This window comes from Odocoileus virginianus, chromosome 30, assembly GCF_023699985.2.
Source record: "Odocoileus virginianus isolate 20LAN1187 ecotype Illinois chromosome 30, Ovbor_1.2, whole genome shotgun sequence".
Lineage (NCBI taxonomy): Eukaryota > Metazoa > Chordata > Mammalia > Artiodactyla > Cervidae > Odocoileus > Odocoileus virginianus.
This window is the reverse complement of record NC_069703.1, coordinates 36,535,371-36,555,499: the sequence shown is the minus strand read 5'-3', so window position 1 is coordinate 36,555,499 and position 20,129 is coordinate 36,535,371. Positions and strand designations below refer to the sequence as shown.

Genomic DNA, 20,129 nt, shown 5'->3' with positions numbered 1-20,129 from the left:
TATGGTAATTAAGTATGAAACTCTTCACAGCTGTTTACAATTTAAGCTGTCACGTCTGAATCAAGTTTAATAGACCCAGTTACCATTGAGAATTGCCCATGAACTAAAAATATGGGCTAATTACCAGCCAGAGTCAGATCACTATACACCCAAGCAAGGGCTGGTCACCCAGTGTGGCAGGGAGATGGGAACACCATTATTTTTGCCTCCAGGAAATCTGGGGACACAGGCCTGATGCTGTTTTTGCATAAATCTGCTTGCTCATTTGCATACATCCCCGCCCTTTTGCCCCGAAGTCCCGAACTGCAAGTTAAACCAAATATAACTCAAGATGCAGATGCCTGCAGGTGGCTGCAAGCCCAGGCTGGACAGCGACTGGTGGGGCGGGGGGCGGCAGGTAGGCCCCATTTTCCTGGGCGACTGCAGGAATCTGGGCACCAGCATGAGATGGAAGGACTGCTCATGTCTGCTCACAGAAAAGCTTTCCTTGATTCTACAGGCCAGGTGTCTGCCCCTCCTGAACGCCTCTGGCCTGTGGGTCTGTCTTATTACCTGACCCAGTACTACCTTGCCCAGTTTTTCATGTCCCTGTCTTGTTCCAGATAACCAGGCAGTCAGCTTCTCATAGGGAACCGCCAGGTTTAGCGCTGTAGACCCGGGCCAGGACTGTGGGATCCAGGAATCCCAGCTGGGTACTCAGACCAACCAAATGGGGCCAGGTGCCTGCACAGCCCTGCTGCCCAGAAGCATGAACTGCTGCACCAAAGGACCACCTGGGGGGCGCCACTGTCCTGAGAGGGAGCAGCGCTCTGCCCACCTGACCCCAGGCAGGATTAGGGAGACCACCTGTGCTGCAACCCTGGGCTCCCCACTGATGCTGGCAAGGGCATCGTCACTGCTGAGCCCAGAGGCTGACGTGCTGGCTGAGGGCTCCCAGGTGGGCAGATAAAAACACTTCTCTGTAGAGAATCTTATCCTGGCCATGCACAAGAGGAGCCTCCAGGGAAGACAGGCCTGGTGGCTGTGCCGCCCATGTTGAGCTGAACTGGTGGGTTACCCAGAAAGGGACCCCTTGCCCCCTCCATCTGGGTGGATCGAGGCTTCTTGCTGATTCAGGCGGCCCAGCAAGGAAGGGTGGGGATGTGGAGACTCTGGGCCCCTGGCCAAAAGGACTGAGGGCTGCGTCAACATTCAAGGTTCCCTTGAGGTGCCATCCACCCAGGCTCCAGTGACATCTGAATCCCCCACCCCCGAACATATCACTTGAATTTGCGCCTCAGGTCTCTGCACACGCTGATGATTCCTGGGCTGGAGTGCACCTAACCTCTTACCACCCTGCCCCCTTTTACTCAGCCTGGGAAACTCCTCCTACTTATTACTCACCCCTCAAAGCCCAATTCAAAATGTCTCCTTCTCCAAGAAGTCTTCATGACCTCCAGCACAGCAATGACCACCACCCGAGAACCAAGCTCCCTGCGTGCCAGTTACTGATTCCTGGCTCTCCTCTCCATGGCCTCACTCCCCTGGGTCCCCGGCGCCCAGCAGAGCTCAGCCCAGGACCGGGAGCAGCACGCGTCTGCGGAGGGACCTGCTGGCAGCAGGGATGCAGACACCGAGGCACCACTTCACCTCCTGCCTCCTCCTCGTCAGCCACATCCTCTCCGCTGAGAGTCTCGGGATCTCCAACACGACCAGGCCACGAGGCCATAACACACTGGAAGTCCGGCCTCAGCTGAGGCCGTGGGAGCCACAAGGACACCACCCGTGTGTCAGATGGTCTTCTCACACCGCCCTGGGCTGGGCTGTCTCTCCAAGGGGCCTGCCTGAACCGGACAGGCCAGGTGGGAAAGGCTGGAGGACAAGCCGGGATCCAGCCGCTCCTGACGCAGAAGAGAAGAGGCCCAGAAGAGTGAAGAGCCTGGCGCTGGATGTCCCCAGGAGCCGGTCCTCTGCCGACGGCTGTGCTGTCAGCACCGAGCGGTGGCCGGCTCTTCTCCCCAGTAAACCTGATCTCTCAGCCTGGGGCAGACTGGTTTCATTCAAGCCTGTCTGAGGTCCTCTGGCCCCAGGCCAGGCTCCCGTAGCCCCTGGGCCAGCATTCGCTCTCACTCACCGCCGACCTCCCCACCCCAGAGGAAGCCCCTGCATGCTGGAAGCCCCTGCTCCGCAGCAACGGCCAAGGGCCAGCTGCCCCTGCCCAGCGCCTGCTCTGCGCAGTGCGGAGGAAGAGGCCGACAATGGGGACATAAGAAGCTTGTTCTGTGGGGAACAAGGCTGTCATGGGAGAAGCCACCGCAGCTCAGAGACCCAGGGCACCACGAGGTCGGCCTGAGCGGCTGGCGACACTGAGTCTGCAGGGAAGAAACAGGGTGCACAAAGAAACTGGGACCCGTGAGCACAATCCGGGAGGCCATGGAGGTGACCTCCGCATTCCGCCAGTGGCCACGCAGCCCAAGGAAGGGCAGGATCTCACCCACGGCCGCAGGGTGGGGTCAGGCCCCTGGCCAGTCTCCTACAGCGCTCCCTTCACAGCACCTGAGGCAGGCTGAACCGTACCCCCTCTTCCACAAAAGTTAAAAGTTGCTCAGTCGCGTCCAACTCACTGCGTGCCCACGGACTGACTATACAGTCCATGGAATTCTCCAGGCCAGAATACTGGAGTGGATAGCCGTTCCCTTCTCCACGGGATCTTCCTAACCCAGGGATTGAACCCGGGTCTCCCGCATTGCAGGAGGATTCTTTACCAGCTGAGCCACAAGGGAAGCCCCCACCTCCGCCACCCCAGATGTCCACAATCTAATCCTAGAACCTGTGAATGTTACCTCACATGGCGAGAGGAACCTGGCAGATGCGATTAAGTTAAGGACTCTGAGGGGATTATCCTGGATTACCCAGCAGGCCCAATCACAAAGGGCGTTACGAGAGTGAGGCAGGAGGGCGAGAGTCAGAAAGAGCAAAGTGATGACAGAAGCAGAGAGGGAGACTGGACGGTGCTCCACTGCTGGGGCGACAGAAGGCCTGGGGGCCACTTTAAGATCGCAACGTCCTGGATGCGTCGTTGATGACAGAGGGAGTTGAACAGATCCTGTCTCCTTGGCTTTAAGGACCCTAGGATACAGGAACTGGGGCTCTGGGCTTCAGACACAGAGATCAACCAAGGACAATACTAAATCAATAAACGTCAGGAACCTCCTTACAGGGCGGATGCTCAGACCTTGGGGGCCTCAGAAATAAAAACGTCAATGCCAAAGGCTGACTCACTCCAGTGGCTTGCCATGAAGTTCAAGACAAAAGCCCAGAGACCACCAAGGTCCCACCCATCCCAGCCAGATGTGATCAGGGTGGCCTGGAAATGGGGTTAAAGGGTTCCTGGCTCCTCAGTCACACAGGGAGGGAAGAAACGTGGGTTTAGACCCTCCCTCTGCCTGGCTGGCTGTGTCATCTTGAGCAAGAGAGCCAACCTCTGTGAAGATGTTTCCTCATTAAAAAGAAAACCAATGAACACAGTTACAGCACCCATCTCGCGGAGCTGCTCTGAGGAGCAAATGAGACGATACCTTAGAGATTACCATTGAAACAGGCACAGTAGGTGTCAATATAGGGCCATTTCCCTCGCTGCTCTGGCCACAGACAGCGAGGTCCTCTGGAGGCCCTCACCTCTGCCTTTCACCCTGGACCGCTCTGATTACCAGTCTCCAAAGACTAATCTCTGTAAGGCCTTGCATCCCCAGACCATACCAGAGACAGGAGATCTCTCCCAGATCTCAAATCCATCAAATCATATGATAAGAGTGGAAGGGGCCCCAGGGTACTCACTGGGAAAGTGGGCTTGTTGCTGCCCACAGGCCAGCTGAGGGCAGTCCACCCTGCCAGCTGACCTGCAGCCCTACACAGGTGCCCTCAGCTCTCAGCTGAGAAGCCACTTGAAGTTCCCAGGGATTTCAGACTTTTAACTGATACTCCCTTTGGGTCCTGCCTTCCCCGCAGTCAGGGCCCCCAATCTGAGGCTCCCAGCTGCCCGAGCCCAGCCTCCCCCCAACTGACCATCTTCCGCTTGGTGCAGAGGAAGGCGTGGCACTCGAGATTCTCATTGTGCTGGCTCTGCGCGATGTACGCAAACACTTTGTCGTGCATCTTGTCTGCCGTGCAGTAGGAGATTCTGAAAGGCAAGGGGGGGAAGTAGCACCAGACTCCAGGACAGGGGCCTGACTGCATCCGGGAAGTCCCTTAGAGCATATCCCCTGAGGTTCAGACAGCCTGCCATGCCATTCCACCAGGGCAGGACTCTGGGCCTGGCGTCCTGGGCCAGTTGTGGCAGGACGGGGAGGGGAGGGAACCCAGGCTCGGCAGGAAGGAGTGATGGGAAGGACTGGAGGAAGGCCACATCCCCACACAATAGCAGCTGAACCCTGACTGCACACCGGGCACCCTTCTAGATGGCACCTGAGTTCTCAGAACTGCCCTCCGAGATGGGTTCTAGTACCCCCCCCCAACTTTTCAGGTGAGAAAACTAAGGCTAACAGACCACCAAGCTAGTGGGCCGGGGGCCACAGCCACTGCCATGCTGCCTCACGGAGGTTTTTGCTGACCGGCTGGAAGGGGGAAAAGGATGCCCTTCACCTCACGGCCCCTCAAATGCCCTCCCCCTGATCATAGGTCAGAGGAGTCCAGGCCCATCGCTCCCAGGATGACTGAGACTGCTAACAGGTCCTCCTGGAGCTCGGGCCAGGGGAAAAGGAGCTGGGAGCAGGGTAGGGGCCTAGGAGGCAGCTCCCCCCGCTTGAAACACCCCCTCACCCATTTGACCCCTCCGTCTGGCCTTGTCATCCCAGGAATCCCAGTCAGGAGAGGAGCTGTGGGCCCAGAGGTGGGACAGGAGCTCCGCAGACTTCCTGACTCATGTGGCCCCAGTGTCAGTCATAGGTGTTGACAAGGGATCAATCAGGACCATTTAAAACCCCCGAGTGGGCAGGGTGAGGGGGTGCCAGCTTCCCAGCCGCCTCTTCTCCTACCCTGAGGAGCTGGTCTCCTTAATGCCCTAGGTCTTTGGCATCAAGGCCCTGTCCTAAATGCCCTGAGTCTTTGATCGGGCTATTCTTCATGCCTCAGCAAGGAGAGGCTTTCCCAGCTGACCCCAGGCAGGCCTCTCCTTCTCTGCCCTCTTGGGAAACAATTCTGTCTCGCGCCCTCCCCTCCATCTCCTCCTAGACTAGAAGCTCCCTGAAGGCGGGCTGGGTCTGATCCTCTCACCTAGCACAGACCTCAGCAGAGCAGGTAAACGCTGGGTGAAGGAGGCAGGCAGAATTAGGAAGGGAAGAGGAAGACACAAGCTAGAAACTCTACAACGACTGAACAGCTTATATCCACCCCCCCGACACACACACCCCAACCCCAACCCCAGGACTGGTCTGTGCTTTAGCTGGCTGAGCCACCTGTCTGGAGATGAAGCAAGAGGGTGTAGGGACGTGAGGCCTGACACAACTCTGCCCTCGGTGTCCTGGGCTCAACTCAGTCATGACCTCACCATGAAGGCAATTAATTCCCTCCCTGGGCCTCAGCTACCCAGATGGAAAATGGACCTGAGCTGTCTGTCTCTTCCAGCTCTGAAGGCCTACAACTGACCAGTTGAGAGAGAGGTGGGGATGGCCTGAGGCTCCAAGGGCCGGGCCTGTCGCCCTGTGACCAGCCCCCACCCTCTATCGAGATCATCTACGCTCTGGCCTCAGACGTGCCTGAGGCCTCCCTGGATGCCTGGCCAGATGTCCAGAGCTGAGCTGCTGTAATCCCAGCGAAAAAAGGCAGTGACGGTGCTGCTGTCTGCTCCAAGCCTGACTCAGCAGCACAAGGCGGGAGGTGGCAGAGTCCCAGGGCGGCTGCAACTAGTGACGGTGGCAGCGGCCATTCAGCCAGGCACTCGCTGTGAGCCAGGCGCTGGGCCCTCAGTGCTTCACAACAGCCCCTGGGGCGGGATCTATTTCCACCCCGACAGATGCAGATGAGGAAAACTGAGACCCCAACCAAGGTCGCCCAGACAGGCAGTGGTAGAGCCTGGATTCAGACAAAGCACTCCACCCACCACCCTGAGGGGCAGAGGGAAGCCGCTAAGTACCTGTAAATGGACACGTTCTCAATGAGCTGGTTGGTGATGTTGTCTGTAAGGATGATCCCTCGGGGCGACACCTTGAGAGTCACCTTCTGCAGCTTCTTCCCACTGGCCTTGGCCTTGGGGCAGATCTGAGTCAGAGGAGACTTACCTGCCCGCACTTGGGACCCACCCTCGTGGGCTGCTCCCCGCTGTTCTGAGCCCCCAGTGTGAGGCCCATGGGAGGCCTCAGTTCGGGTGACTGGCAGAGACACGATGGGGAAGATAATTTGGTCGACAATCCCTTCTGATAAAAATAGGGACAAGGGTCGCTCACGGAGTACCTCCGTCTGCCAAGCACGGGACTTCGAGTCATCCTCACAGGCGGCAGGATTTCGCCTCGGGGGGAAACAGACTCAGAGAGGTTGAGGGACTGGGCCAAGGACACACAGCCAGAAGCGGGTGTCAGACTCAGAGGACTGAATGGGCTACTAAGAGTCTAGCAGGATGGGGACCCTGCTCCACCAGCTATACCTGCTAGGGTCTGAGCTGAGGGGGGCCTAGACCACCAGGAGAGGCGGACTCCGACGGCACGTGCTCACTCGCAAGCTGGGGAGGCCATCCAGTAATACAGGGATACCCTGCCTCTCAGGTCACAGGGCAGGCGGTGGGTGCCAGCAACAGCCCCCACCCGACTCTCTCTCCCTTGGCTGGTGGCTTGAGCTGAGGGGCGGGAGGCTTAGAGAGGTCATGGCCATAAAGCTACACAGGAGGACACTGGCCTTGACCCTGACACCCAGTGGCTCCCCTTTAGAGTCTCTAAGCTGGATGCGGGGGGGTGGGGCGGCAGGGCAGCTCTGACACATTCAGCCAGGGTGATATACGGAGGGGGGGTGATGAGCGCCAACCCCCACCCCCGCAGGAGCCAGCCCCCCGCCTGGAGCTCCCACAACCCGCCCTGACTGGGCTCACCGTGGCTACGATCCTCTTGACGGCGGCAGCTGACAGCTCCTCACCCTTGGGCTGCTCCACCAGCGTCATGCCCAGGTACTTGAGACTAAACAGCATACCCTCGAGCAGTGTCTCCCGGGTGTCTGTCCAGTTTTCAGGCAGCTCTGAGCAAGGAGGACAGACCCTCAGACCCTGATGGGTAGGGCCAGCGTCTGCAGCCCCCATCTCCTAGGAAGACCCAGCAAGGGACACCGGGGCCCCCCATCTATCATTATTTTTCTCTTTAATGAAGGGCTAACATTTTCTAGCATATCCAGGCACCGTGATAGGAAACTTTATGTCAAATCTTCTCATCCACCCTCATGAGAACCTGGGAGGCAGACACTTTTATCATACCCATTTAGAGACAAAGACAGTGAGACCTGGTGGTGGTGGTTTAGTCATTAGGTCGCGTCTGACTCTTGCGACCCCATGGACTGTAGCCTGCCAGGCTCCTCTGCCCATGGGATTCTCCAGGCAAGAATACTGGAGTGGGCTGCCATTCCCTTCTCTAGGGGATCTTCCCAACCAAGGAAACGAACCCGGGTCTCCTGCATTGCAGGCAGATTCTTTAACAACTGAGCTATGAGGGAAGCCCCGTTTAGAAAACCCATCTAGAGACAAAGACATGGAGACCCAGGGAGGCGAAATCCCATGACCAAGACCACAGAGCCAGCAAGTACAACAGCCCAGAATCAAACTCTTCTTTTCAAGCCCAAACTCTTAACTTCAGTGTTAATACTTTCTGAGGGCAAGCCAGGCCGTTTTCTTATCGGACCTTCAGTGCAATCTGGTGAGACGGACATTATTCCCACTTTACAGATTAGGAAACTGAGGCTCAGAAAGATGAAGCTGGCAGACAAAGGCCAGTGAGTAAAGGGTTGGAATCAGAATTCACGATTAGGTGATTCCCATGGCCCCAGCCTCTCTCTGCATAGCCACAGACCCCAGGAGGTAGGGGGGAAGGGAGACTAGGAAAGAGACAGCAGTCCAAGGAGAGCAGAGGTGAGGTAAGGCTTAGTGGGGAAAGAGGGAGGTGACTGCTCAAAAGACTTGACATGAAGGCCACCTGACTCCGGAAGACCGGGGTTCAGACCCCAGCTCCACTTCCTTCCACCTGCATGGTCCTGGGGAAGGCCTCTCTCCTCTGAGACTAGTAACACCTGGGCTGCGGCAATGGCACACAGCAGCACACACGAGAAGGGCCCTCTGCAAGCCTGACCGTGACCGAAGGAAGGTTGGAAAGAGGGCAGGAGCCTGGCTCACTGGGTAGTGAAACAGACCAGGAGGGAGAGTTGGAAAGAGGCCCCTATTTGGCCCCATCCACGTGAGAGGCCCTGAGCAGGCAGAGGGACAAGAGGAGAAGAGTGGTCTTCGCTGGGGTGCGGGTCATACATGAACTCATAGGAGTTCCTAGGCCCCCCATGCAGAGTAAGACCCAGGTGAACGGGAGCCTGATGCATGCAAGCTGGCATGCCTGAGGGAAGGAATGACCCAGACAACCCCAAGGATGCCTTCAGGCCTGAGATGCCCCCAACACCATCCTCAGCTCTGGACCCTGGCCCACTGCCTTTAGGCCTCTACCCCGAAAGAAGGCCAGGCCCCACTGAGAAGACTCCCAAAGGGATCCCATCCTCTGTCCATCAACCAGGAGTCTATTTCATTTGATCCTCCGAAGAGAATCAGAAAGTCCCGGAGGTGTTCCAGTCCTGGTTAGGTGAGGAGAACTAAGACAATGGGCCTTCCCCTCAAAGAAACCAAGAACGTTACCACCCCCAGGGCAAAACAGAGCTCTAACACTCATGACTACCTTTCAAGCTAGCTTTCTCTCATCCCATCTCACAGATGAGCAAACTGAGGCTCAAAGGACAAGGAATAGGTCCAATCAGTTGTCTAAGTCATGCTTAAAGCCCAAGTTCCTAACCATTAGATGATACTATCTTCCCACGAGGCAAACTACCCTCCTTTTAGCAAAATGTCAGGGAGAAGTTCCTACAGCCAGAGGCATTTCCCTCCACAGTTCTTAATTCCTGAGGCTTCCTCTTTGTAGGAATCTGCCAGACCACCACTTGCAACCTGAGATCCCTCTGAGCAAGGATGGCAAACTACGTACGGCCAGGCTGGTCACCTGTGTCCTCGGCGGACATTGCTAATCCATTGCAGCTCTATTCCCTCCGATTTAAAGGCTCTGAACTGTTTCTTAATAAAGGCTGCAGGTAGGTAATACCAATCCCTCAGGGGTGGCCTTGTTCATCTCTTTATCCACCCCTGCCCCTCGGCAAACATCCTTCCTCCTCGCATTTTCATGTCTCCCTGCTCTCATTTCCGCCAGCTCTGCCCTTTCCTGGCCCCTCTCCAAAGCCACTTCCGCTCCCTCCATTCCAAAGGGCCAGAGCTTGCCAAGGTCACAGACGACCTCTTTGTTGTCAAGATATTCCCCAGTACCCCCCCAACCTCTGAAATGCGTGGCATTTTTCTGCAATCCTCCTACCCTGGCCTGACCCTTCCCTTCTTCGATGGGCTCCTGGAAGAGGGCCCTGGTAGACTGGTGGCCGCTCACCAAGCCTCAGAGACCCTCACCCCAACCCCTTACTTGACAGATGACCAAACGGTGGCCCAGAGAACGATGGAACTTGTGCAAGGTCACAGAGCAAGTCAGAGGGACCCCAGCTCCCAATCCACTACAGGTACGCCCACAAGGGCTGTTGGCAGTTACAGGCTGCCCAACCTCCTCTCCTCCTACACATGCATGCACACGCACAACAGAGGTCCCAATCATGCAGAGCTTCCTCCATGATGTAGTGTTTATTTTCCCACTTCTGTCTTTGCTCACAAGTAGCTCCCTCTACCAGAAATGCCCTTCCGTTTGTTAGACAGAAACCCTTCCATCCAGTCTCCTCCAAAAAGCCTTCTTAGAGGTGATGTATCCTAGTGGTTAAGAGCAAGGGCCTTAATCCCAGAATCCACTGAGCTTAAGAAGGTTAATTAACTTTCCCTGAGCCTCAGCTGTCTCTTCTATAAAATGGTGGTTGAGTCGCTAAGTCGTGTCTGACTCTTGAGACCCCATGGACTGGAGCCCACCAGGCTCCTCTGCCCCTGGGATTCTCCAGGCAAGGATACTGGAGTGAGATGCCATTCTCTTCTCCAGGGGATCTTCCTGACCCAGGAAACGGCCCTTCTTATACAAGAAGCAAGTCTCCAGCTCACAGGGCTGTTCTGAGCCTTTGATGAGATAAAGAAATGAGACAGTGAGATAATAAAGTGTAATGGGCTTATTAGCACAGGGCCCCACCCAAGGTTCTGCCTCCTGGGGCCTCTTCTCTCCTGTCAGGGGCCACCCTGTTCGGGGTATGGATTTCCTCCTCTTCCTCCTGTAGTAGCCGTATCACCACCACCAAGCAGCTGCCTGCTAGTGTGTTCTCTTGGAAGGACTTCCGAGCATGTCTGCCTCCTCCACGGTCTAGCGGGGAGGAGGTGCACCTGCTCGATGACACTGTGGGGCCTCACTCTGCTTCTCCCTGCCCGCCCCCATCACCCTGGCCTCCCAGGCCCAGGAAGGAGCTCCTTCTTCCCTTCCAGTAAACCCTGCCTCCCCTCCTGTACTTCTGGGCATGAATCATCTCTTTGATGAGGTGCAAGCTCTCTCAGGCCCCACGCCCTCCCGGAAGAAGCCAGCACCTGGTAGCACTCAGGAAAGACAGAGGTAAGGCTCACCACAGCCGCCGCGCTCACCACCCAGTCACTGCACACTGGAGGCCGCGGGTTCCTTTCGAGGAGGAACCCAAGGAGTCAGGAAGAGCTTCCAGAGGCCCCTAGGCAAATACAGGCCTGAGTCCACAGCCCTGTTCCGGTCCTGGTTATTTTTGGCCCTGTAGTGTGTAATAACTGTGCTATTTTAACTTGTGATTTTTACAGATGACCTGCTGTCAGAATTAGCTAGGGACGGATGGACCGTATGCCCAGTCTGACTTGTAGCTGCAGACATGGTACTCCTTCCTCACTGAGCGGCCCCTGCCTGGGAGTCAGGGCTGGGCAGGCTGCCCCCATGCCCCTTCCAGCCTGGTTGATGGCTGGAACATCAGGGCTACAGCCAAATCCGTGGGCTAGGAGGAACCTCCAACCGGGCTCCTGGCCTCCAGTCCCTTCCAGCCTGCAGGGGAGATGGCCTCAGGAACCACAGAGTGGTATCTCAAGAAGACGACCCAAGTTCTGCAGTGGCCTGGAGTGGGGCTGCGTCTCCAGGCTACAGTCTCCTTATCTGACAAATGGGCTCAGGCCTGCAGAAGCATCAGCAGAAAAAAGGTTCTGCGTGTGAAACGTGCTAAGCAAATTTCAGAAGTTATTAAGATTATCAAAAGAAAGTAATAATGATTTTTTTTAAAAAAGGGTGATCGAGTGGTGCTTTCATTGCAGGGGCCTGGGTTCAATCCCTTGCTGGGGAACTGAGATCCCGTTAAGCTGCCAACCCCCTCAAAACGCTAACAGCAGTAGCCACCAGGTGGGCAGTGGGGTGCATAGTCGTCCACCGCCCTGCTCCTTGGGGCTCATAGTCCACCGCCCTGCTCCTTGGGGCGCATAGTCCACCGCCCTGCTCCTTGGGGCGCATAGTCCACCGCCCTGCTCCTTGGGGCGCATAGTCCACCGCCCTCCTCCTTGGGGCTCATAGTCCACCGCCCTGCTCCTTGGGGTTCATAGTCCACCGCCCTGCTCCTTGGGGTTCATAGTCCACCGCCCTGCTCCTTGGGGTTCATCGTCCACCGCCCTGCTCCTTGGGGCTCATCGTCCACCGCCCTCCTCCTTGGGGTTCATAGTCCACCGCCCTGCTCCTTGGGGCTCATAGTCCACCGCCCTCCTCCTTGGGGTTCATAGTCCACCGCCCTCCTCCTTGGGGTTCATAGTCCACCGCCCTGCTCCTTGGGGCTCATAGTCCACCGCCCTCCTCCTTGGGGTTCATAGTCCACCGCCCTCCTCCTTGGGGTTCATAGTCCACCGCCCTGCTCCTTGGGGTTCATAGTCCACCGCCCTGCTCCTTGGGGTTCATCGTCCACCGCCCTGCTCCTTGGGGTTCATAGTCCACCGCCCTCCTCCTTGGGGTTCATAGTCCACCGCCCTGCTCCTTGGGGCTCATAGTCCACCGCCCTCCTCCTTGGGGTTCATAGTCCACCGCCCTCCTCCTTGGGGTTCATAGTCCACCGCCCTGCTCCTTGGGGCTCATAGTCCACCGCCCTCCTCCTTGGGGTTCATAGTCCACCGCCCTCCTCCTTGGGGTTCATAGTCCACCGCCCTGCTCCTTGGGGTTCATAGTCCACCGCCCTGCTCCTTGGGGTTCATAGTCCACCGCCCTCCTCCTTGGGGTTCATAGTCCACCGCCCTCCTCCTTGGGGTTCATAGTCCACCGCCCTGCTCCTTGGGGTTCATAGTCCACCGCCCTCCTCCTTGGGGTTCATAGTCCACCGCCCTGCTCCTTGGGGTTCATAGTCCACCGCCCTGCTCCTTGGGGTTCATAGTCCACCGCCCTCCTCCTTGGGGTTCATAGTCCACCGCCCTCCTCCTTGGGGTTCATAGTCCACCGCCCTCCTCCTTGGGGTTCATAGTCCACCGCCCTCCTCCTTGGGGTTCATAGTCCACCGCCCTGCTCCTTGGGGTTCATAGTCCACCGCCCTCCTCCTTGGGGTTCATAGTCCACCGCCCTCCTCCTTGGGGTTCATAGTCCACCGCCCTGCTCCTTGGGGTTCATAGTCCACCGCCCTCCTCCTTGGGGTTCATAGTCCACCGCCCTGCTCCTTGGGGTTCATAGTCCACCGCCCTCCTCCTTGGGGTTCATAGTCCACCGCCCTCCTCCTTGGGGTTCATAGTCCACCGCCCTGCTCCTTGGGGTTCATAGTCCACCGCCCTCCTCCTTGGGGTTCATAGTCCACCGCCCTGCTCCTTGGGGTTCATAGTCCACCGCCCTCCTCCTTGGGGCTCATAGTCCACCGCCCTCCTCCTTGGGGCTCATAGTCCACCGCCCTGCTCCTTGGGGCTCATCGTCCACCGCCCTGCTCCTTGGGGCTCATCGTCCACCGCCCTGCTCCTTGGGGCTCATCGTCCACCGCCCTGCTCCTTGGGGCTCATAGTCCACCGCCCTGCTCCTTGGGGCTCATAGTCCACCGCCCTGCTCCTTGGGGCTCATAGTCCACCGCCCTGCTCCTTGGGGCTCATAGTCCACCGCCCTCCTCCTTGGGGCTCATAGTCCACCGCCCTGCTCCTTGGGGCTCATAGTCCACCGCCCTGCTCCTTGGGGTTCATAGTCCACCGCCCTCCTCCTTGGGGTTCATAGTCCACCGCCCTGCTCCTTGGGGTTCATAGTCCACCGCCCTCCTCCTTGGGGTTCATAGTCCACCGCCCTGCTCCTTGGGGCTCATAGTCCACCGCCCTGCTCCTTGGGGCTCATAGTCCACCGCCCTCCTCCTTGGGGCTCATAGTCCACCGCCCTGCTCCTTGGGGCTCATAGTCCACCGCCCTGCTCCTTGGGGTTCATAGTCCACCGCCCTCCTCCTTGGGGTTCATAGTCTACCGCCCTGCTCCTTGGGGTTCATAGTCCACCGCCCTCCTCCTTGGGGTTCATAGTCCATCGCCCTGCTCCTTGGGGTTCATAGTCCACCGCCCTGCTCCTTGGGGTTCATAGTCCACCGCCCTGCTCCTTGGGGTTCATAGTCCACCGCCCTCCTCCTTGGGGCTCATAGTCCACCGCCCTCCTCCTTGGGGCTCATAGTCCACCGCCCTGCTCCTTGGGGTTCATAGTCCACCGCCCTCCTCCTTGGGGCTCATAGTCTACCGCCCTGCTCCTTGGGGCTCATAGTCCACCGCCCTGCTCCTTGGGGCTCATAGTCCACCGCCCTGCTCCTTGGGGTTCATAGTCTACCGCCCTGCTCCTTGGGGCTCATAGTCCACCGTCCTGCTCCTTGGGGCTCATAGTCCACCGCCCTGCTCCTTGGGGCGCATAGTCCACCGCCCTGCTCCTTGGGGCTCATAGTCCACCGTCCTGCTCCTTGGGGTTCATAGTCCACCGCCCTGCTCCTTGGGGCGCATAGTCCACCGTCCTGCTCCTTGGGGTTCATAGTCCACCGTCCTGCTCCTTGGGGTTCATAGTCCACCGCCCTGCTCCTTGGGGCGCATAGTCCACCGCCCTGCTCCTTGGGGCTCATAGTCCACCGCCCTGCTCCTTGGGGTTCATAGTCCACCGCCCTGCTCCTTGGGGTTCATAGTCTACCGCCCTGCTCCTTGGCTCCCATGTTTAAAAGTGGTATCGACAATAGCATCAGTCCCACAGGACTGTGTAGGTGAGGATGTGGTGAGGATGGCATCAGTGCACACACAAGCTGGGCTTAGAACCACGCCTGGAAGATTACAAGTGTCAGTGCTGGGTCATTCAGTTCAGCTCAGTTCAGTCGCTCAGTTACGTCCGACTCTTTGTGACCCCATGAACCGCAGCACGCCAGGCCTCCCTGTCCATCACCAACTCCCGGAGTCCACCCAAACCCATGTCCATCCAACCATCTCCTCCTCTGTTGTCCCCTTCTCCTCCTGCCCTCAATCTTTCCCAGCATCAGGGTCTTTTCAATAAGTCAGCTCTTCGCATCAGGTGGTCAAAGTACTGGAGTTTCAGTTTCAACATCAATCCTTCCCATGAACACCCAGGACTGATCTCCTTTAGGATGGACTGGCTGGGTCATTACCAAGGGTCAAATGCGAAGGTGTACACAGCCATGTGCAGTACTTTAGTGAAGAGTCAAGGATGTATCAGGACTCCCATTTGGCAGCTGAAGATGCTCAGTGGCGTCCAGGCATGACTCAGAATCCACAGGGCTGAGCCTTGACTTTCACAGCTGTGCTGTGACTCTCCTGCAGTCTGTCAAGCCCCTTCCCATGAGCCGGGCCAGGCTCAGGATCACCCGGGAAGAACGGTAACCGGCCCTGCACGCCACGTGAAAGGAACATCTGGCTCACTTTCAGTGGGCCGTGGGTGACCAGGCTCCGTCAAGCCACACACCCCTCCCTCAGCCACTGGGCTGTGAGAAGCAGTCTCAGGCGCCAGTTAAATGTCCCTCGCACAAGCTGGTCCCTCGGGCTGATTCCTCCCTCCTTGTATTCGTACCTGTGTTCCATGTCACCTTCTCTGAGAAGCCTTCCCTGACTCCCTGCACTGACACTCTCATCGCCCCACCTTTAGCTCCTCGTGCTATGCTAAGTCGCTCAGTCATATCCTACTCGTTGTGACCCCATGGACTGTAGCCCGCCGGGCTCCTCTGTCCATGGGATTCTCCAGGCAAGAATACTGGAGTGGGTTGCCCTTTCCTTCTCCAGGGGATCTTCCCCACCCAGGGATCGAACCCTCGTCTCCTGCAGTGGGAGGTTGGTTCTCTGCCACTAGGTGAGTACCATTACCACCCAGGCCACCTGACACGCCACTCTCTCTGGCTGCTGGAGACTTGGATGCCCACTCAGGATGGGAACAGTAAGAGCTCCCATCTCCGGCAGCCCTGCAACCACTGACAGGAACTGCCCCTCAAAAGGAGTAACTGCTCTGGAGCTCCCCCTGGGGTGGCCTCTCAGTTGCCTACAATGAAAACTGGCTTCATATTGTCCACTCTTTGGACGCCTTTCTCTTCTCGCTTCTCCTAAGAATACTTCCTGGAATCTCCTCCCAAATAAGTGCCTTGTACTCAGACCCCTGTCTCAGCATCTGCTTCTAGAAGAACCCAAACAAAGACACCGCCTATCATTTCCTCACCTGCTTTATCTTTCCTCTCAGTGTCACCACTACCCACAAGCACACCACTCACTGCTGCCCCAGTCATGCTTCCTACCCCAGAGGGCAGAGATGAACTCTTTCACCAGCCTCCCCGACACCTCTATCAGTGTTCAACACACTCAGTATATTGTGGTTTGGGGTTTATTTATATCTTTCATTGTTAACATTATAAATAAGTAGGACTAGATCCTCCGACCCACCCCACTACCATGAACCAGCTTAGCTGAAACCTGCACCTCAGATTTCTTTACTTGGTCTCTCTGAGTTCTCTGACAACCCATGGAGGAACCTGAGGGTCAGAGGGACTCCTTGTGGAAATAAGGGTATTGAGGGGATGGGGTGAGTCAGCCTTCTAGGCAGCTGGAAGGAAGGAAAACCCCTGGCCAGGAACTGAAATAGAATATTTATGGTTCCCAAAGAGATGGGGGCTGGTGGGGGGAGCCATGTGTGGGAGAAGGAGAGAGTCCCCTGTGGAAGTCGGCACTAACGGGAGATGGGGCGGTGAGGGTCAGGACAAAGAAGCCTGTCTGCTGCTGGCTTTGCTTTGTGACCTCAGGCAAGCCCCACTCCGGGCTTCAGTTTCTATGCAGATAAAACTGATCGCACTAATCCCAGCTGAGGACCTTGAGGGTGAGGAGCAAGTCACAGCCGATAGTGGCTATCAGGTCTAACCTTAACTCCACTGGCTTCAGTTCGGTCCCCAAACTCAAGCGTAGGGCTCTCAGACCTTGAGGGCTGGATCCAAGGCCTGGCTGGGACACCATCCCACGTCAGGCTGCCTCAGCACTCCTACCCCGACACCCCCCACTGCCTCCCCCTCTACTTGTGGCCACCGCTGTCCTCAGGGCGGCCAGCCCTGCCTCAGTCACTCCCAGGGTCAGAGTCCATGAGGCCACACTGATAAGACCCCTGGGCTAGGGATTTGGAGCCAGCTCTTGGAAGCTCCATGTTGGAGCCACAGACTCCACTTCCCTGAGCCTCAAGTTCCTTTATCTGAAAAATGAATCTGATAAGAATCCCTGCTCTGACACCTCACAGGAGCGAACACGATAATGGAAGCAAAAACCCTATGTAGAAGGTAGAGTGACAGGAACGGTAGTCACCAGTCATTGAACTCTTTCTCTCTGCCAGGCAAAACATGATTTCAGTTAACCCGCGTCCAACAACAACAACAAACTGAACTGGGTACTATTACTGACAATTTACACATCAAAAAATTGACTTAACCAGGGACAGGTGGGGATTCACCCCAGCTCATTCTGGGTCCAGAAGGCTCCAGGACGGCACTCTTGGCTTACTGGGGTCTGCCTAAGAGGAAGGGGGCTCTCCTCTCCTTTCTTACGCAGTTGTAGACAGGCTCTGAGCCCCCCCAAACTTGTTCCACCACATTAAGAGTCATGCTGAAGGCCCATATGACAAGTAAGGGAAAGGGGAGTGGGGGAGAAGGAAACCACCAATTAGGTGCCAGAAGGAAGTGTTATTGTCAACAACCTTCTCAACACCTCTGCCAGAGAGACTTCCCTGGTGGTTCCGTGGTTAAGAATCTATTATACCTTCTGGACTTCCCTGGTGGGGCAGTGGATAGGAATCCACCTGCCAAGGCAGGAGACACAGGTTCGACCCCTGGTCTGGGGAAGATTCCACAAGCCGCAGAGCAACGAAGCCCATGCACCACAACTGGGTCCACATGCTCCAGAGCCCAAGAGCTGCAACTAAGTGAAGGCTGTGCTCCGCAACGAGAAGCCACTGCAATGAGAAACCCGGGCACCACAAGGAAGAGTAGCCCCTACTTGCCGCAACTACAGAAGCCCACTCGCAGCAATGAAGACCCAGAGCAGCCAAAAATAAATACATTTTTAAAAAATAAGCTTAAAAAAAGGGCTTCCCTCCTGGCTCAGATGGTAAAGACTCCCACATGCGGGGGGCGGGGGGAGAAGAGGGGGGAAACTAAGTCCACGTGCCACAACTACTGAGCTGGCATGCTCTGGAGCCCTCAAGCCACAACTAGAAAGAAGCCCGCTGCACCGCAAGTAAAGGTCTTAAATGCCACAAAGTAGATCCCCTGGCAGCAGACCCAAGGCAGCCAAATAAACAAAAATAATTAAAAAATAAAAACAAACTAACAAACCACAACCCTGCCAGGTTAGAGTTTTTATCCTGATTTTGCAGATGAGAAAACTGAGAATCAGAAAGGACAAGTGACTTGTCCAAGATCAGAGCAGGAGAAACTTTCCTGCCACTCAAGGTGGCTACTTCTCCTCTTTCCCCATACTGAGTGTGGGAAGGGGGAGGGTGTGTTCCTTCCCTTCCCTTCCCTGTCCTCTCCCCTCCCTTGTCCCTAGAGAAAACGACAGGGCTTCCCCATTGGAACGGGCCATCATTCTCAGAAGTTCTGATCAAATCCCACAAATATTTAAAGGAGCTATTTTGGGAGTCCATAAATGTGGGAGATGGGTGCATCCCTGGCCTCCTCCAGTCCTAATGGCCTGACCCCAGCCCCGCCAGCAGGCACCAGCCCATGTTCCCAAAGCTAGTCTTTCTTGGTTTAGGAGGCAGGCACCGCTGGAACCGCAGAATGGGGCAAGAGGTGGGGCAGGGCAGACTCCCTAGGCCCAGACACGCTGGCACTCCGGGGCCTCTCCTGAGCCTAGGGAACTCGGGCTCCCCTGGTGGAGCCCTGGAAGGCCAAGACAGAAGGGGGTGTAGTGTACTGACAGCGGGCTTCCTGATGCGGGAGAGGCCAGGGTCCCAGGCTGTTGGCCCGGGAGGCGGGAGTGTTCAGGAGTCCTGGCTTTGGCTCTGGATCTCCCAGTAAGGGCGCTGCGTGACCCCAGGCAAGCCACTCCTCCTGAAAAAGGAGGGACCTGGGCTGGGTTTCTCAGGGCCTCGCGGGGAAAGGTGCCAGGTGACTGGTTGGTTCCCTGAGAGTAACTGGAGACAGGAAGAGGAGGGGGGAGCCCGGTGAGGTTCCTCGCAGGCTCCGGGACGCCCCTGGGAGAGGCGGCGGCAGAATCTGCCTTACGCCCGGGCGCCCAGGGACTTCGGAAGCTCAAGCAGCGAAGTGTGAGAAATAAAAACAGGTTTCCAACACAGCCAGGAGGCCGGCCGGGCCACCTTCTGAACCCCGCCAGAGGAGGGGTCTAGACGGGGCGGGTGGGTGGCACCTCCTGAGACCCCAGGTTGAGCCCCGCCCCCAACTTCCAGCATGTACCTGCGAAGCCCGGGCTCGCACCTGAGTCGGTTTCCGGGCGCCCGAGGGAGTTAAAAGATGACCTCGTGGGCTGGACTGGGGGAAGCAGGCAAGGTGGGCGCCCGCCGGCCGCTGACCGCGGGCCAGAGTGCAGGGGCGCGGGGTGGGGGTGTCTTCCCAAGCCCCCCCCACCCGCCCCACGTCCCTTCCCCACCCCACCCCACCCCACCCCCACCCCGGGTACAGATGCCGAGCTCCTGCCTCCCCTGGCTGTCCAAAGAGCGGACGTGCCCGGGTCGCGCAAGGCGCCTCCTCCGACCTGCAGCCCGCACCTGGGGACCCCGAGCTCCCGTTTCTTCCCCCAGCTTCTGCCCCTCCTCCACAGTCGCAAAGAATGGGGGCCGGAGTGGGGACGTGACCTTCCGAGACCCTCAACCCCGCAGGGCCGGGGAAGGTCGCTCCCGGGCCACAGGGCGCGGGGTCAGGCCCTGCCTCTCTCCCTACTCCGCGGTCCCTCAGGAGGCGAGGTTCGTGCGCCGCGACCCCCAGCCCGGGCCCCCAGCCCGGGCGCCCGGCGGACGCGCACACACTCACTCCGGTGCCGGCCGCCGCCGCACCCCCAGCTCTGCTTGGCGAGGCTGGGACTCCGGATCAGCGCCCGCCCGGCGGACTTGAGCGCGTCCATGGCCTCTCCGGGCCGCCGCGCTGCCGCCTCCGCAGCAGCCAAAACTCCGTCAGGGAAAACTTTCCGCCGGGGCCAGGCGGCGCGCGGGCTCCGCGCTCCTCCCCTCCCCGCGCGAGCTCCGCGCCGACGTCCGACGGGGCGGGGCGAGGGCCGGCCAGGCCCCGCCCCGTCGCTCCTCTCGCCCCGCCCCGCCCCGCCCCGCCCCGCCCCGCCCCGCCCCGCCCCGCCCCGCCTCTGCCCAGCTCCCCAAGGCAGTCTAGACAAAGGGCGCCCCAGAGGCTGCGAGCCAAGCCGTAGACGCCCTGTCGTTTCCTCTCTGTCTCTCTCCCCAAACCCCTTATTTCCCACCTGGTAGGGGGCTGAGAGTCCGAGAGCCGCCGCCCCGCCG

General features: G+C 58.0%; 1 protein-coding gene across 2 annotated transcripts in view; it reads right to left on the bottom strand.

Moving 5' to 3' along the window:
- The window catches only part of LDLRAP1 (low density lipoprotein receptor adaptor protein 1), a 28,734-nt gene extending 8,885 nt beyond the window's left edge, over window positions 1-19,849 (bottom strand). The window contains exons 1-4 of one of the 2 annotated variants that reach the window (XM_070458954.1): window positions 19,651-19,849; window positions 7,055-7,197; window positions 6,110-6,222; window positions 4,045-4,159 (exon numbers count right to left, since the gene is read on the bottom strand). In XM_070458954.1, the coding sequence (XP_070315055.1) occupies window positions 4,045-4,159; window positions 6,110-6,222; window positions 7,055-7,197; window positions 19,651-19,741 (462 nt within the window). In that variant the 5' untranslated portion in view covers window positions 19,742-19,849. The remainder of the gene's footprint in view (window positions 1-4,044; window positions 4,160-6,109; window positions 6,223-7,054; window positions 7,198-19,650) is intronic. The other variant, XM_020909261.2, reaches the window with a different exon arrangement.
- Between the last annotated feature and the right edge of the window lie 280 nt (window positions 19,850-20,129).